Below are 19,444 nucleotides of genomic sequence, written 5' to 3'. Positions count from 1 at the left end.
CATATTGTTTTGGAAAATTTTTGAATCTGAGAAATGCAGAGTCAGCTCTGAAAACCCTGAGCGACAACTTTGAGGAATGCTGTGCTTATGTAAACTGTTCTTCACAAAACATGCCTTACTCTGCCCGCAGTGAACTGATGAGTCAGCAGAAATTATACCAAAAGAATTCAACAGAAACTTAAGTCAAAGAACAAGAAACTATTTTTGAAAACAATACTTTTTTTTTACACTTGACTTATTTCTAAACCCTGTATGCCAAAAGTTTCACTTTTTAGAGACACATAGAGGCTTATTTTGACAATAATTATCCCAAGCCTTGGTCAAGCGATATATTGGGTTTAGGGTTGGGGGTCAACAAGCCCAGAAACTTTCTAGAATTTGGCTTAGCAACTCCAGTTATTCAATATGATGACCAAGCTCAGGGTACTTGGAGTTTCTTCCAAACGTTCTGGTAATTGACTCTCTGGAGCTGAGACAGAAGAAGTGGGCAAGAAGAAGGCAGTCTAGCCTAGAAAGTTCATACATTAGAAGAGATAGGAGATAGATTGGACAGTCTTGGTTCCAGTTATTGTCTTCATTTTATGGCATTGTTGCCAATAATCATTAGCTGCCAACCTATTATCCTAATAGCAATGGCTCTAACATGGCCTGTAGCCATCTTATGCTCAAGGGCTTACAAAAGCCCATAGCAATGGTAATCTGGCTGCTCATGGACCAAATTATTCATATAATTGTCCAGAATTCCACAGAGGTACTTTCAAAGGCATTGCCAGGGGATCAGCTAACATATATGCTTAAAGCCATGTGAGTCTGCTACCATAACTGAATCATAAGTATTATTAATATTATAATTATTATTATTATTAATAATAATAAACAGGATTTATATAGGGCCAACATATTACGCAGAACTGTACATTAAATAGAGGTTGCAAATGACAGACAGACACAGACAGTGATACAGGAGGAGAAGACCCTGCCCCAAAGAGCTTACAATCTAGTAGGTAGAGGAATTTACACACAATAGGAGGGGAGATATGTAGTGGTGGGAAGTAGTGATGGTTTCAGAAGACAGAAAGAGATAGGTAGGCAAGTTTGAAAAAATGTTTGAGTTTTGAGTGCTCTTTTAAATGAGCAGAAAGTAGGAGCAAGTACATTTCCATTCCTCTGGGTATGTCAGACAAAGATCCTTTATCCTGTCCAGAACCCTGCTATTGAGCTTTTCAAATTGTAAAAATCTTCATAAGCCAATGGGCCTGCAGAAATTAAAACCATACTTGTATCGGCAGTAGTAACTGGAGAAGGAAAGGGAATTCATAAACATGGAGTGGATAGTATGAGAAAGTTGTGCAAAAATTATACATAGGCTGTTGCAGAAAACTTTTGTTTAGTGTTTTACATTCCCTGAATGAAATACTTTCTTTAAGATGTGTTTATGGTTCTTACCCTTAGGGGTTTTTGAACCAGTATGGTGATGTCCCTTAAATCAGTTCTGTTGTCCTTTCTTGTTGTAAGGGGTCGGTTGACACAACAAATAGAGACACAAGTCATGTAAAGGATGTAGAGAGCGGTCAGTGTCCAGAAATATGGACGACCAAACCTTTGCCATTTTCTGTTGACCAATTCCTTGACTGGGGAGAGATCCAAAATTCGACGAGCCTAAAAAAGATGAAGAATTTCAAACACTCAGACCTAAAAGACTAATACCCTTTGAAATCATAGAGACATATAGACACTGGGGAATCTCATTAGGGTAATTTTAGAATGGAAGTTAGAATGCATTGTGGGTGATGCTTAAGTGCATTTAATGTTTACAGCATTTTTTTTTGTAATTTAATTGCCTAAAGGTTCACATGGACTTAACCAGTCTGCCGTTTACTAAACATAGTAGATGCTCCCAGAAAAATGAAGAAGGCAATGGGGATATATTTATGTTTGTATGCCTGTGTTTCTTAAAGAAAACAATAAAAAATTAACAACAGTAATATATTCTCTGTTTTTTTATATATATCCAAACATTTAGGCGTTGACCCACTTTGGGATGCATTTTGACATTATAAGTTTAGAGGTGAAATAGGATCACTCATAAATACACTTATATTTCCATACATACCTCTCTTTTCTTTCCAGAGACCACTAGATCCAACACGGACTTGGGATCCCCCCATGTATCAATCTCCTTCAGGTCATAAAGGTAGCAGTTAATTGGACCAAATGTCCACTGCAGTTGTCTCCTCTTCTGTACTATGTGCTGGAACATCTAGGAAGATCATTAGAAATGTTGACCAATGTTTATTTCACAAAAACCAATCACAATTAGCTATACTATAGTCTGATCACTCTTAGCTTTGAGAGGTTTCTGTTTTTAGGACAACAGTTGTAGAAAGATTGTCTGCATAGGACTAAAGGATAAACCCCAAGCCAAGACACCAGGCTCCAACAACCCCTCAAATGAAATCCCTCACCAGGACATTTTTTACTTTTCTATATTAACATTTTCCAGATTTAGACCATATAGGTGACACATAGGACCTGATTTAATAAAGCTCTCCAAGACTGGGGAAGATAGACTGTCATGTGAGAACCTGGGTGAAAAGGCAAATCTGGAATAGATTTGGTCTGGAACTGAAACATTTGCCAATAATTACAAATGATTTTAATAAATCTATTTTAAGTTCGCTGGATCACCCAGGTCCACCATTGATAATCTATCTTCTCCAGTCTTGGAGAGCTTTAATAAGTCAGACCCACAGAGTCATCTTCTTGGGGGCTGGAAGTTCCCTCAAATACTTCATTACTTTCTGAGTCACCAAACGTGAATGCAGGACAGTGTGAAATATCCTCTAAATGGAGGGTCTATGATTTTCTGCATTTAAAGGAGTTTAAGAGGAGTAGGGACCAGTAAAAATATATAGTTGTATTTCTGGCCAGTTTAGCAGTTGGATAAAAATATATTTCCTTCTCCAACATTAATTCCTCCACTTCCATGAAGCTACCTATTGTCACTCACCATCAATTTTCTTCCCGTCTCCAAGACTTTTTGCATGTCAAATGATGTCTCATGACATACAAAAATCCTTTGGAAGCTGAAGAAAGTGAAAGCAAAGAGCTGCATAGAAGAGGACTCAACATAAGAGCAGGCATTAACCTTTCTTCCACTGCCACATGTGCATGGTAGATAGACTGTTAAGGAGTTTTGTGGTGGATGCACTGTTTTGGAGGGTAGTTTTATGGTGGTTTCACTGGTATGGTCATGGTGGGATGTACTGTTATGGAGGAGCTTCTTCTGCACCTGTACCTCCACCCATATCATTTAACTTTCAGTGGGTTCTTTAATGTACCTACTATACAGGGCAATGCCGCATACATACCACAGTGTTACCTTCCAGTGCAGCCATCTTCAGTGAAGTCAGACCATCATCATTATTGATCTCCTCTAATCCTGGTCCAAACTTTTCCTTGTGATATCCCAAGATGAGGTCGTACATTTGGCAGGCAGACATTTTGTTTGGCTGAAGAGCCAGAATATGAAGAACAGTGTTTCCTGCAGAGAATAAGAAAAACAAGGATGGAACATGAGAAGTAGGTACATGGTTTGATTTTTTTGTGTTTTTACTCATTTTTCTGAACGGTCTATGCTTCTCTTATGAATGAAGGTTGAAGAGGTCCGTGCATAGCATCTGAAAAAACAGCACCCTGACTTTGTACTACTTCTCCCTCAGGCTTACAAGAACTGGGCTGAGCTCAGTCTGGAAAAGTGGGTGTTTATGCATGCAAACCTAGGAAATAACCAACATGTGATGCTAAGCCTCCATGATTGACTGAAAACCAATGAAGAATAGGGGTGGGCTAGGGGCAGGCTGGGAAGGAAAAAGCTGGAAGATGTTGGACATCCTCCAGCCAACAAATGATGTAGGTTCCATCTTTCTGCACTTCTAATGTACGTAGTAGGAAGCTTGTAGTTTGCAATGAAATCAGAGTAAGTCATTTCAGTCCAAGTGAGGAGCCAGTACAACTATGCACGATTAAAAAGAAGACTGGAGGGCAGATTTATTCACCTAAAACAAATGTGCAATTTATACCCATCACCAATAAATTGGAAAGCTAGCAACCTTGACTCTAGAGTTGTAAGGAACATTTACGCTCATACCACCCAATCGTTTATCTAGTTGAAACTCACCAAAAAAAAGTTGTAATGTTGTTTAAAATGACTCTAAAGTCATACAAAACTTTATCTCCCAATTATGCATTTCTTTCTCCTATTTTAAAAATGTGTCTCCATTGGGTCCTCATAAATTCCTTCTGTGCAGAGAGCTGCATATCTTTAATGCCTGTGGTTACAATTCATGCTGTATTTAGAATATATTCATTTGTAACCACCCTATTGTGCTGTAGAATGCTATGAGACACAATGCAAGGAATCATAGGACAGGAAGCTGACATTCCAGCTGCTTTGCGAGCCTCTAAAGTCCAACCAAAATGAGTGAAAAACACCAACAGCCTCTACATATTGATCACTATTTATAAAACAGGAAGTTTGATATTCCCTCAAACATTCCCTTGTAGTAATCATGGACATGGAAGATTCTCATGAGATAAAGTTTGAGGCATGTCTGATTCCTTTTTTATGAATATAGCCTATTGACTGCATAAAAAAATACATATATACATATTTTTAAAGTAAAAACACTTTAAACGATGTATCATTCCCATATTATTGTGTGCTTGTCGCTCACCGTGGGAATCTTTGACTTCTGCATTGGCTCCGTGTTGCAGTAACAATCGAACCAGCTCTGCATTCCCCACACATGCAGCAAAAGAAAGAATGTGTTCTCCTGTCAAATGAAGAAAAGAAAGAATATTTATTGGTTATACTAAAGTATCTGTGAATCCAATTTCTAAATTCCCATAAGAACTTTCAATAATTTTGGGGCTAGGTTAAGAAAGACGGTAATGGCTGCCAGGTGCTCAATTCTAACCGCTAGGCATTCGGGAGTGGTGAAGAAGCAAAATTAATGAATGTGTGGTGAGCTTTCTAGTAAGCAGTTGTGGTTGTCTTTTCACATAACCCAAAGGATCATTGGCTGTCCATAATTGTGTTACTGATTTGCTTGCAACTGCTTGTTAATGCAAAAACATTCCCATTAAAGTCTACGGAATGGATTCAGAAGCAGACCGCCATGGAATGCTTCATGAATCTTTTGAAAATCTCCAGAATAATCATGTCACCTTGGCAAAGGATTTTCAACCACTCCTTTCAAAGATAACCAGGGCTTTGGAGACATTGTATGGGATGACAGCAGTGAACCACCAAGGAAACCCTATAATAAAAAACATCGATCTAAACATAGCCTAAATCTGCAATTTTCATTAAAACAATCCCAGGTGATCCTATGTTGAAGTTCCTGAGGCTTGTGCTGCTATGTGATTACAATGGTCTATCTCGGGTTCTAAATTCATTTGTGGTTTGTTATTAGGTATGAGTGGGTCTTTGCAAAACTCCTTGCAGAAATTTTGACCAAAATTAGGTGAAAAATGCAAAGCACCTAAAAATGTCACAAAAAATCTGACTTGGGAGGGCTTATAAGAGCATTACATTAAAGGGCAGATGTGAATGGGCCCTTAATGATAAGAGGGGCATAGGTTATTCTTGACTGTAGTGTAGTAGTCAAGGACCCTTTGGAGCTTGACCCAAAACCCCAACAAGGCACCATGAGTTTTAATCTGAAGAGCTGCACAGAAATTAGTAAGGTACTTGTAGAGGGGGAGCTTTTGGTGGAAAAGATTAGATTAAGCTCATTTTAAGTTTCTAAACTTTTGTCATAGTTTCTTACTAACAGAACACCCCTGAAAGAATCTAACCAAACAAAAAAGGGTCAGATAGCTCTCAATGGACCTTCATCTAGTTTAACTGCATTCCTTCTATTAGACGATAGCATAAAGCGAGATTTGTTATTTACAAAATAACATTGGATAATGAAATCTGCTCTTATATTTTATTTTTCTGATAATGGCTAGATTTGATGATACCTGATAAAACATATGAATAAATACTCCATAGATCATATGGTGTGCATGCGTTATGCCACATGATCAGCATTCATGGGTCATTGACTTGTGAAATCATGTGAAATCGGACTTGCTTGAATTAAATGCAAAACCAGAACTGAGATATTCTGTCATTCAGACAGCAGTTGTTACAGTGATGACAGTGGAAAATTTGAGTCTTGTGTTTTTTTTTTATTACCAGGTATTCATAACTATTTCCTCACCTAAAGTTATAAAGATATAGGACAAAGTTGTCTCATTTAGGATGATGTATAGACAACAACTACAGTCAATACTTTGTTAGCAGATTTGAAGATGGGTTAATGGTTTTTATTCTTTATGTTCCTAATAACCATTCCTCCTGTCCTAGTGACAACCTACCATGCTCTGACTGATGGAATACTTGCAGCAAGGACAATAGGTTATGATATATTTCTTCTTTGTGCTGCCTAATAGCATCCACCATGCTCATGTAATGGTGGTGGTGGCTGTGGTGGTGGGAACAGGGAAGAGACACAGTTGTCTAAAATCTACCCCTGAGCCTTCCTTTAAGTTTTGTACCGGCTCCTCTCCTGGACTGAAATCACTTACTCCTATTTCACTGCACACGGCAATTCTCTTATATTGTACATTAGAAAGTAAAGCAAGTCAAACATAGTGAAGCAAGTCTCAATTCCCAGCTGGTGGAGGCCCAGTAGACCAATGTTTCCAAACTAGGGTTACTCCAGAGATTGCTAGGGGTTTCTTGAGAATTGAACAATTAGTGCCTTTTGGGTCAGTTTAACTGACACCAACAAAGTTTTGGCTATTCTCCCCAAGGCCAGCAATGTAAGATACATATTTCCTGCTGACCACCAAGCTAATATACTGTGGGGATATAGTAATATACCTAATACATACCTATGTTATTACAATGGTTCCCCCATGTTAAGAGAAATGTTGAGAAATAATCTAGACCCCCCCCAGCCTGACTGGATAAAGCCCATATCTTTTATTCATTGGATAAGTCATGGAAGCTCAGCATTATATGTTGGCTTTATCTAGGGTAGCTTGCCAGTGCAACTACTCTAGAAATGGCCATTTCTCCAGATCAATAACCATCCACCAAGGCATTTCCATTTATTTTCATAACACCCCCAAAAATCCAACCCAATCCTTGCTGGACTGGGGGCTCTTGATAGAAGTACTAAGGCTTGGTGCTCATTTTAGGAGCCATACAGAACTCTAATGGGCTCTCCCGCCATTCATGATCAGCCTACATTTAAAAGAGTGGCATAAAGACCCAATGATGATGTCAATGAGTTTAAAGTAGGGTACACATGGAGGAATGTACACAAACACAATTAATTTATGTCTTTCATATTTGTCTGGAGGTACAAAAAAGTCAGCATCATAAATGCTCAAGCAGTTCTACTCTAAGCCAACTGTCAATCCATACATGTAATATCAGTTTTGGGAGGAGATCATAAAAGTAATCAATGACTCACCATAATAGAAGGAGTTGGGTTTTAGCTGGAAGTATGTCCCGACTGCCCTTGCCATGGACACATTGGCACCATTCTGGATCAACTCTTGTGCAATTGTTAGGTTCTGCCGCATGACTGCAATGTGCAGGGCTGTCTGACCTGCCAAGACACAAGGAAAAGAAATATTAAGAACACAAAAGAAAACATATTATATGCTTCAAATTTGTCTTTGAGGACTTCATCAATTACAGGGATTTACTTAACTTCTAACCCTTCCATGGAGAACCATTAGGGGTGGGTCAATCTCCACAGTTCATCAAATAGTGTTTGGAATAGGTGAAACTTGTGAATGATGCTAAGAGGATGCCCTAAAGCTCTTTACAAATAAATTGGCTCTCATACAGTAGCAACACCCCAATTATTTCAGTTATAAAATAGGCTTTCAGTTTTTTTCAGTTTTTTTTTTCAATAATCTGTAATAAGCCTATTGTGAATGCAATAAAAAGATAAAAATTGTCCTGTGGTTTGCTATGGCTGTCCCTGTTCTTGCTTGTGCAAAACTGATCAAACTCTTTTTAGAAATCTGGAGACCACAGATGAGGCGATAGGGCAAATTTAGACAGCAGTAGGACAATTTAGGATTCTGCAGGGAATACAGCAGTGTAAAACAGGTCAGTGACAAGACAGTTTTAATACAGGATAGGATTGTGTCTAACTGCTGTATGTTGTATGGATTAGGTGTATTCTGCACTTTGTTCAATTGCTGCAGCAGAACACTCCAAACAAAAGGCAGTAGCAAATAAAAACACCCAAAATCCCACCCCCTGAAGAAAAAGTTAATCCTAGAATAAAGGCAGCATAAACATAAAATTTTAAACAATTTACTCTTTGAATAAAGGAAAACCCCCAAATACTAATTTATGGAATCAAATGTCATGGTAGGCAGTAGGGTGGCTAAGAGATTAGCACTCTGGCCTTGGCAGTGCTGGGTCCCAGGTTTGAATCCTGGAAAGGACACTATCTGCATGGAGTTTGCAGGTTCTCCCTGTGTTTGTGCAGGTTTCCCCCCATGTTCCAAAAACATGCACTTAGGTTTATTTTTTTTTTTTAAATTGACCTTAAACTGTGTTAAAGACTTATGACAAAGGTAAAGACATTATATTGTTAGCCCCTTTGAGGGACAGTTAGTGACACGACTATGGACTTTGTACAGCGCTGCATATTATGTTGGCGCTATATAAATACTGTTCAATAATATTAATAAATGCCCCGCCCCTCTCTTTTTTTGGGAAGCCTTGCAGGAAAAAAAACATTTGCTATCCCAATAACAATTTTGCTATCCCCAAATAATAAGAATTTCAACGCACAGCAAAGGGGTTGATTAGTCAATGAGCTAGGAAACAGAACTAAAATAAAGTTTCCTAACTGATCTCAATCTCCCTATGCAGCTTGTTAGCTTTCCCTATTGCAGCTTCTAATACACAAATTCCATGGCTGCGGTGTGCCCCCTTTTTAAAATTCTAAAAAATTCTCCCAGGTACCTCTGCACTTAAATTTGCTGGTGATAGATGAATGCAAGTCCAAATTCTGGGAACAATTTGATTGGGAATTTTTGTTAACTTTGGAAAGATTTCCTTTCATCTTTCGTTGTGGCTTTAGGAAAACAAGTAAAAGAAATTCTCCCAACTGGTGTGCAGACAGCAAAAACTAACTGGATAGGGGATTTACCCTTCCCTGGATTTTTTTGGCAGAAATGCATTTCAAGTAATTAATTTATTAAGGTATTACAAATGCAATAGGCTCAGCTTTACTACAGAGCCTGTAGGTAAGGAATTAGAAGGAAATATAGGAAGAGGCTGCATAGAAGACTATAATATAATATCCATCTGCAATCTCTACCCCCTTGTGCCTGTCAATTGGGAGCATGAAATTAAGCAAATGAAGAGGGCCCGGGCGGGGGGATACTTGAAGGAGTCTCCTGCCATTACTGGCACATTTGGGGGCATTAATCCCTTTTTTGGAGTAGCTGCAGTGCCAACAGAAGGCAAAGGAATGGATTTCCTTTTTTGAATGCCCAATCCTGGAAACCATTAGCAGCTCCTTGTATGCATCTCATAGATAATTTTTCAATTTTCATATAAATGTACACTTAGCAGTTTTTTAATTACCTTTGTAGAGATCAGATGTCATTGGTTCGTTGACCAGCTTTGGCGAATGTTCCAGCAAAAGTTTCACAGAGTCTAGGTTATCGTGGAGCACAGCAAGATGTAGAGCAGTCTCTCCGACGGCACCTAATGGGAAGTCCATCATTGTGAGTCAATTGTGTCATTGCATTATTTGAAGATGAAATGCAACGGAGCCGGTTTTATAAGCATTCAGTCTGTGATAGCAATGATAAAAATCACATGACAATTTTTTTTTAACGGGAACCTGAGTTCACCCAGCACTTTCTAGGATTAACATTTTATGATACTTTCCTTTTCAGCAGTTCAGGACATTTTATGTATTTGCTACTAAAGTGCTGGCTCACACTGGTGCATTTTTGGTAACATGGTAAAGTTCAAGTACAGGAGGTAGTGGTGGCATTGTTTCTGAATGGCACCCCAATGCAATAACTCAGTGAACCTTCAGTTCCAACATCCCACAATGATCAAGAATCTAGAGGCACCAGTGGCTGTACAGGTGGCTGTCAAGCAACCCTCTCATCTTTTTTCTCTCATTGAACTTCAACTCGCCTTGCTGCCAACCTTCCAGAGCCCAGGAGAAAAGACAACTGGTGGCTTTAAATGCAATTCCAGACTTAAAAACAGGAAAGAAATACAAAAAGTGCATATATTTTACTGCAGTTTGATCCTTAAGGCTAGGCGCACTGAGAGCCCTACACACAGTGTAATAGCATTGATCACATAAGCTTGGAGCATGGTCCTATCCTTTATCCCTTTTATGTCCTCACCTCTTTGCAATGGGTTAGTGGTCTTCAAAGTCAGCAGCTTCTTCAATGCCCTTGTACGATTCTTCTGTGCATAGTAAAGGAGGGGAAGCTCTTGAATTCTGCAAGATTTAGTACATGGCAAATAGTTTAGGAAAAGTGATTTTTAAAAAGCAGACAACATGTACAGTAGAAAGGAAACATAAAGCACTATGGGCTGGTTACCAACAAAGTTGTCCCCATTGCATCACACATAAATGTAGCACATGCTGCGCTCTTAACTTTATTGCACGGTACCACATTACAGAGGATTGTTGTGTATGCAGTGAACTAATCTGTGCACTAACTCAGCACACCAACACGTCTTGCCATGTTGCCTTGGCTTGCATTAACACGATTGGGAATGAGCCAATACTGGCAGATTATATTATGTGTTTTATGCAATTTTTTGTAAATTAGTATTCTTTCCCTGCATTTGTTAAGTAGGAATGTAGCATCGTGAAGGTTTTGCTTTTTCTGCCTGTTTGTCCACATAGAAAAAAATTGGTTGTCAGTATCTATTTTTTTTTCTATAATAAAAAGGCAGTTTTGGTGCACTTATGCATTTACATTGTGTTAGTGTATGCAGTGGCATTCATTTTAGCTGTGGATTATTATATATGTTTTCACTCAACACATCTATATTCAAGATCGTCATTGACCTAAAAATAATGAATTTAGTCCCACCTGGGTGTCCATGTTTGTTCACACCTTTCCAGTGCACTGTTAATGGGATGCGCATTTTACAGCAGTGCACACTAATGCATGGTATGTATATTAGCACATTATAGACCCATTCTTTGTTAATGGCACCCCAACAAACTAACCCAATGCACATTCTTTTCACTGCGTTACAATGCACAGTAACAAACTACCATGCATGGCCAGGAATTTCAAAATGATGCATGTACAATGTGCAGTTAACACCCCGCACCAGTACCTGCAGGTATGAATGGGCCCTCAATTAGCTGGGCCAGGACAGAACCAGAGCAAAAGACGAATGCATAGATATAGTCTATACAAAGCAGGGGTGAGACCTCTTCTTGAATATGCAGTCTAGTTTTGGGCACCAGATTGAGTGTTGAAGAATTGGACTGATTGCAGAGAAGGGCAACTGACCTAATAGGGGACAAGAAGGTCCTCAGCCATGAAGAGAAGTCAACTGGAATCCATGGACCCTTGAGAAGAGACGTTTAAGGGGGATGTGAGTTTTGGACGGCAGACTAAGTGTTGAGGAATTGGACAGCGTGCAGAGAATAGAAGCTGAAACAATAAGGAACAAGGAGGTCCCTGAAGAAAAGTTAACTGAACACTTTAGAAGGGACATTTAGGAGGAGATGTGAGTTTTTGGCATCAGATTGAGTGCTGATGAATTGGACAGAATGCAGAAAATGTCAGCTGAACTATTAAAGGTCAAGGAAGTCCTCAGCTATAAATAAAAGTCAACTGGATTCAAGGGACCCTTGACAAGAGACATGGGGGTATGAACACCTGGTACAAATTTATTATTGATTCCTATAAAGTTGGTTTAAGTTTTTTACTTTAAGCTTTTTAATAACTGTAAAGTGGCATCTATAAAAGCCATCTAGAAAACTTCTGTACATGGTAAAAATTTTCAGAACTATAAAAAATATGAATACACTTCAGTAGCAGCTGGTTCTATCCAGCTCCGTAGATTGCTTCCTAAAAGGCTAAATGAGCATAAAAAATCGCTATTAACGTCTAAATATCTAAAATTACCAGTGCAATTGATGAAAGGCTACTACCCCAAGTAATATAAAAATAAGTTACTGAAGTAACTGTGCCGAGCCTTTATATTGTAAATGGACAAGGAAAGGATAGAAAAATTAGCGGCTCTGTATGGCCATAAAATTAACACTGTAACTGTAAAATTAACACTGTAACTTTCAGGTCTTCAGGGAACCCCTGCTATAATTACTATATCTACAGCTCACAGTATATTATGTGGTCATTGGGAAGAATGGTTCACACATAGCTGACAAGTAGAAAGAATATCATCCTTACAGATAGCCAAAAAGATCATTGGTGTCAGTTAAATTGACTTGAGGGACACAAACCACTCAATGAACAGCTAGCAACCTCCTGAGGAACCCGTGTTGAGAAACACTGCTTTCAATTGTTGATCCAGGCAATGTCCAAATTCTTTATGCTTTAGAGGGATTTTTTTCCTGCTTTCATGCTTTTTAAAGGTTTTATTGTCTTTTTCTGAATTTTCAAGGTTTTGAGAAATACAAAGTATTTAACTCTACTGATTCTTGTCTCTATATTTCCAGCAGGACCAAGTATACCAGGTGAAAAGTCTTCCTAGAATACCTTCCACTCCCAATCAATCTAAAAGCAATCTGTTGCTGGTATTTCCCATGAATAGACTTTAAATGATAGTTCAGGCTTCTATCAGTGAGCTCTGAACTTGTATACACAACAAATACAATGTAGGTGTGATCACCAGAACATCTCTCAGAACAATTGCTTTTATTTGCTCAGTTTGAAGTAAACAATGCTGTCTTATATGTTTGTCTATGCTTTATTTGTGTGGACTGAAACCTCAAAAGAGCAATAGGTCAGTAGCACATCACTTCCTATAGAGAGCCATCAAACGCCAAAAAAAAAAAAACTAGCAGACCAAATTTAACGTGCCAAGGGACCAAAAAAACACTTGGCCCCTTTTTTAAAGAACTAAAGTTTGTATGATTAAGCAGATCATTATTGCAGAAAGGGACAGGAAAATGTCCCTTCCACCATAATGGGTCTTACCTGTCTGATTGCTCAGGGTTTTTGCACATGCGCAGCGTCAGCTTTGGTTGCCAATGGAACCCAGCATTCCAGGTTTCCCTTGTGTGTACCAGGATGAATGAACCCCAGCATGCCTATGTAGGAGTTACTTCATCCTGGCACGGGCAAATCAAGAAAACAGAAGATTGTGTTTTTCAGAGGGTTTGTGTTGTCTATTATGCTCACTGCACATCGGGCTGTCATTCTAAATAAATTACACCAACAATAATAAAAAATTGCATAGCAAGACACAAGTTTTACCTGTTATTACTGTAATGCACAACTCGAAATGAGTGACTCTAAAGCCAAAACATTTTAAGCTTTGGTGAGTGCAAAGAAGAGCTAACACAGTAGTGAACAACTATTTTTCATTTTTGTTCGACTGGTCTATGGAATGGCACAGAGGGATTCACATGGTGGTACCATTCCTCTCCTCCGATGATATTAAAGTCAGAGACATTGGGCCCAATGGACAGCCTTAAGCTGTGTACACACGTCAGATTTTTCTCGCCCGATAATCGGCATCAGCCAGATATCGGGCGAGAATCTGGAGTGTGTACAGTCGGCGTCGTACATCGTCCGTGGATCCGTCCTGGCTGATCCACGAACGATGAACGACGAGCGATCCTAATGCAAGGGAAGGGGGAGAGCGCGCATCAGGGTGCCGCTCCATCATTTTCCCCCTCCCCTCTCCATAGAGCAGAACGGTGCTGTATGTACAGCACCGTTCATGCATCGTGTAGTCCTTTGTCGTTAGAAAGAAAGGATCGTGAAAGATCCTTTCCAACGACAATAATTACACGTGTGTACGCAGCTTTACATAGCTTCACTCCAAAGATTTGTTCATTCACATTGTGTTTTATTGTTTGATTAGGATCCCTTTGGAATCCACCAGCAATGGAGCTCCAGAACAATATTGACTTAATGTTTGCTCTGGGGATTGGCCTCATATACATAAATATAGGACACAAGCCATGATTTATTGGAGGTGTTCTGGTTATCAGAGGACTTCATGGGAGATAAGCCTGACTTCTTTTATCTTCTGCTGTGTATATTTAACTACCCAGCCCTGCAAGCTTCTCATATGCAGGATATTAGCTTAACTCTTTTCAACAAAGTTTAAACTCTTATCAGCAAAAATAAAATAAATAAACCTTAACAAAAAATGTGGGTAAATTTCACATATACAGGAAGTGGCTTGTTTGTACCCTCAGTGGTCAACTTCATGGGTAATATCCTGAGGGGTAGGTAATGTTGTAAAAGCTTTGGTCGCAGAGTCTAAATTACGAGTTCAAGCAACTCTAGAACAGTGTATTCTGGATAAATAGAATGACATTTCAATCAGAGCCTTGATGAAGCGAAACCCTAAAATCCTTAAAACATGTTGGTTGTGCATGATTAAAGAACAAAGACTTTATACATTGTGATTTTTGTCCCTTTTCTCCTTGCACTCTTAACAAAAAAGCAACCTTCTACCACCACTACTAGAAGAACTGCCTGGGGAGAATTAAGTTCTTTATATTACTTTAGACCTGCCAAAGAACACCTAATGCTCGGGTGGGGGGGGGGGGGTAACCTTTGTACCCCAAAATGTCCAGAGAAATGGAATTCATGAAACAGATAGCAAAGGGGGACATTTTCTTACTACTACATTTTCAGGTCCCTATATCTCACTGTTCCTGTGAAATTAGAGTTCACAGAATGTAGGTGGCCAAATATGGGTGACAGAGTAGCACAGGTATAGTTTTTCATATCTTGTGATGGCACCATAGTGATGGAATTTAGGGGGAGTTAGCCACAAGAGTCCCCCACTTGCAGTTATATTTCTCTTTTCCCACAGTGAAATTGGGGTTCATAGAGAGTAAGGGGATAGCTAATGTAGCTAGTGTAACAGGGAGGTATGATATGATGGGTATAACATTTTATTGGGGGGGGGGGGGACAAAAGACATTTAATGGCAATGGCTCCAAAATTTCAAGTTGCCAACATCCCTCTGTTCCAGAGAAATTGGGGGTCAGAGAAGTTAAGTTTAGTTAGGAGGCCAGTTATGTGCAACAGGCACCCCAGGCCACTCACAGGTGGCAGTGAAGGGTACTGAGCGTCTCCCCATAGGTAGGGTTCTATGGCATGAGGAAGGGGTAACCACACCCAAAACTCGCCGTCAGTCTGAACACAGTCTTGAAGTTTTGTGAATGAGCAACAATATATTTGGGCAACCACAGCACAGAGTGAATTGACACTACCCTAATGCTCATTGCCATGAAAGTGGCCCTCGAGGGTCCCTAACATACAAACTTAATTTGGAGACCAAGGCCTTGAAATGGCCCTCCTTAATATGAAAATATCGCTGCTTGTTATTAGGATGTTATGCTTGTGACCCTGTATCTGGCAACTTGTTATGTTTAGGGGGCTGAAATTTGATCTAGTAACAGCACTCGGGGTCCCCTGTGTTCCCTGAAAGAATCACAATTCTATGACACTAAGTGTTGGAGAAATGAAGATTTATACATGGGATAAGGACAGCTGCATGGACAAACCCACAGCTCTCATGCTGCTGTTGCACAAGGTAGGATTATCTCACAAGGTGGCGAGCAGTCACAGCTGATGAGGTCTCTAGTACAAGTCCACTCTCATGAAGCTCACACTGAGCATGCTCAGATCTGAAATGGTCAAATATTGGACAGGTGGAAAAGATGTGGATGATATATAGTGAGCCAGATCACTATGGTTCCCACCTATGAAATGGTTCAAAATGGTTGAAGAATGGTTTGTCTTGGGCAGTGCTCTCGGAAAGTAAAACATTTTTCTACGATAAATCCCTGCACACTGGAATGTCCATGGGCTATGTCTGCATTTCTACAACTGATAGTGAACAAATACTGCAATGGAATACACTTTTGTGTAGAAAGTTAGGCAGCTCTGGGGTATGCTTCGGAGAGAATCCATAAAGAAGAAAAAAATTAAATATTAAAAAACAAATAAGTAATCAATGTAATTAAAGTTTTTTGAAAGTTTCAGAGATGATGGTGAAATATTATTGTGACTTTCAGATTTTTTATTAAGAAGAAAAAAAGGAGAAAAGGTGGCATTAATAAATCATAGCCTTGGTTAAAAAATCCAGGGTTAGATTGAGCAGGAAAAATCACTTGGAGAGCTGAACTTTGACCTGTTAAAATGTAAAATTAAAAATGAAATTCTTTTTACACTTTTAATTTGCTAAAAATGTGCATTAGATATTATCATTATGACGATATATCAATTAAAAAAAATATTTTCCAAGCTGAAAAATCAGCTCCAATAGAGTTCTGCATATGTTCTTTGACCATTATTTGGTCCTCTTACCATCCCTGGTGCCCCATTACATTTATAATATGGAGAATGTGACACAAACAGCTATTATACACGGAGCTGAGCTGGAAGCCTAAAAATGCCCTGTTATACAAGACTAAAATAAAATGACGGCAATTGGGACATAAAGGTTAAAAAAAAGTCTGGGACCGATTCACCTCACCAGACTCCACGTATAACTAACACAGAACGTTGGTTGAACTGACCATTTGAGGTCAAGTTTTCAATAACCCTACCCAAACCCCATGGGTAGGTAGCTCAATCACACCAAGATGATTAGTTAACATTAGATAACATTGCCACCACCAACCAAAAATTGACTAAAAATTTAAATGGCTGGTAGGTTGGCTCTAAGCTTTCTTCCCCATTTGAGGATTTTTGCCCGTCGTTTGCGATATTAGTAAACCATGTTGGACATATACCTTCCAGAAATTAATAGTAGATCGATACAAGGCATATTGTCAACTTTAAAACATATTCAAACAGATATTGCACCAATACAATTGTCAATGAACATTTTCTAAAGGTAATTCACACCAGATACTCCTACAGGTAACACGTTGTAGAACACACACAGATGACACAAGATATTACACACGAAGTGTTGAGAATACAAACATGTGTACCTACCTTCTCTGTCTTCACACAAGCCAGCATTTTGTAACTTCTCATCATTCCACTTTATAATATAATCCTTTTCCTCCGGGTTTTTGTCAGAAATCCTGCCGTGACTTTGTCAGACCTTGCTTTTCCTCCAAGTTTTTTCTTTAACCAGAGAATAGACTGAAACCTGCTGGACAAGTTAAGAGGAATGTTTAGTGTAACCACAAACACAATACACCAAGAAGGGTTAACATCAAACAAAGGGCTTCCCCCTCACTCATTATCATCTTATCCTTTATCAATTAGGGCAACTTTCAGGCTGTTAACCCCTGAGTGACTCCATTCATGGTGACAATAACTGGCCAAGATAAACAAGTAGTCAACTGTGTACTGCGTACCAAAAAAAAATGAGATCATCAGAATTTCTACATTGGACAAAAAGTATTAGAATTTCCCAAATGTTAGATTTTTTTTTACTTAGAAACCCAGCCACAAAGCCCCGAAGTGTGAAAGCCCATTCACACTTTGTCAGCTCATTGCAATGAATCCATTAGAATGCCTTTTATTTAAAATTTTGATATTCACAATTTTTGTAACACATCACAACCTTTGTATTGTCCTGCAATGCCGGTGTGTTCCCTTTGTTGATGAGCTAGCGTGCCATTGAAAATTAATGGTATTGCACTCCACTCTTACAGTAAACTCTAGGATCTCAGGTTTTAATATCAGCCAGCATTATCTGCATGTAATTTATATGTTTTTACTGTATTTAGTGAGTTTCCTTCTGCATCCCAAAAACATAGAAATAGGTTAAATGACCTCCCTTCAAAACTTGCCAACAATTTGGGTACTCTATTTTGGCAACATGGTGCATTACTGCATAAGTGTGAATGTGTACACATATACACTTTACTGTGGTGAATATGTAATTTTAGGGAGCTGCCTCCCTATGGATTGATCAATACACTACAATGGACCAAAAATGTTGCATGCAGCTTTTTTGGCAGCCTATCGTACTGCAATGCATGCCAGTGTGCAGTGTAGGTGCAATGGCTGCCATTCAGAATGCTTGGGACCGCATTGCACTCAAACTATGTGAATGATCCCTTAATTGGGTCTAATTGGATTTGCTATCAAGACATTCTACCATTTGAGGCATCTTATAAAATTGAATTTAAAACTATGTTCTTGAAGCTAGGGAAGGTTGAAAACTTCTCCGTGATTTTTTAAATCCCTTTGAGGAGATGTTCTCCCAGTACTAAGGACATCACAAAAAACAAATGTACCTTTCTGAAAAATTGGGTAAATTCTTTTTTTTATATGGCTTGGGCTGGACTATGACACCCATTATGGGCTTCCCTGCTCCTATATATATTCATTAGGGCCACATATAACAACGCTGAGAACAAAGTCAATGTGAGACCACCAGATACATACTGGTAGAACATTACGCCCATCTGTCAGGCGAGGAGTCCTATGTAGCTCTTGGGTGTAGAAGAAAAGTTTAGTCCCGTCCCCAACATTTGAGCAATGAGCTCCTCTCTTGGTGGCACTGCACTTTTTCCTAAACAGCCCGCTCTCTTTTAGCACCACAAACGCTTGCTTGGCTCCAGAGAACCTTTCTATGAACAGGAGATATCAGCCAGCCAGTATGCTCCATTTCCTATCCAAGAAGGTAATTTTTTTTTCTCACTCTTCCAATTAGGGTGGCTGTACAGTATGTAAAGAAGTCAATACCAAGTCAAACTTAACTTCTACAAAAAACACTTTTACAAATGTTCAGGGCTGTATTTATTTGCCTGGAGTTCAGCTTTAACCAGTTTACTAATGAGTCTAAAAATAATGTTTTTTTTTTTTTTTAAAAAGAAAGAACTCGATGTCCTAATCTACATTTTCCGCCCTCAAAATAAAACATGGGAAAATAAACAAAAAAGAAATAGGTGACAAGTACAAGCCTCATTTACAATGATTTGTAAGTATTGCCTGAAGCTCTGTATAAAGGTGAGAATTCTAGAATTCAATGTTAAACATTTTGTTTCGACTAAAGCAACTTTGCTACAATCCGTCTAAAAGTTCTGAAACAGTTCCAAGAGCAGGGGGTAAAAGAGTATACTTCTAAAAGTATTCTCTGCTGATGCTTTTTGGAAATGTTAGAAATAGTGAATGGGCTGCCAAATACATTTCAATGGACCAGTTATTGGACATCTTTTGTAGGGGG

General features: G+C 38.9%; 1 protein-coding gene across 1 annotated transcript in view; it reads right to left on the bottom strand.

Annotated features, from left to right (window-relative positions):
• The window catches only part of LOC140339888 (transient receptor potential cation channel subfamily V member 6-like), a 20,180-nt gene extending 6,894 nt beyond the window's left edge, over positions 1-13,286 (bottom strand). Inside the window, exons 1-8 of the mRNA XM_072424801.1 lie at positions 13,258-13,286; positions 10,468-10,565; positions 9,683-9,805; positions 7,536-7,673; positions 4,737-4,835; positions 3,372-3,544; positions 2,114-2,260; positions 1,447-1,659 (exon numbers count right to left, since the gene is read on the bottom strand). Of these exons, the coding sequence (XP_072280902.1) occupies positions 1,447-1,659; positions 2,114-2,260; positions 3,372-3,544; positions 4,737-4,835; positions 7,536-7,673; positions 9,683-9,805; positions 10,468-10,565; positions 13,258-13,286 (1,020 nt within the window). The remainder of the gene's footprint in view (positions 1-1,446; positions 1,660-2,113; positions 2,261-3,371; positions 3,545-4,736; positions 4,836-7,535; positions 7,674-9,682; positions 9,806-10,467; positions 10,566-13,257) is intronic.
• Positions 13,287-19,444: the final 6,158 nt, after the last annotated feature.

Source organism: Pyxicephalus adspersus, chromosome 10 (genome assembly GCF_032062135.1).
Source record: "Pyxicephalus adspersus chromosome 10, UCB_Pads_2.0, whole genome shotgun sequence".
NCBI lineage: Eukaryota > Metazoa > Chordata > Amphibia > Anura > Pyxicephalidae > Pyxicephalus > Pyxicephalus adspersus.
The sequence above is the reverse complement of the archived record's forward strand: the minus strand, read 5'-3'. Positions and strand labels throughout refer to the sequence as shown.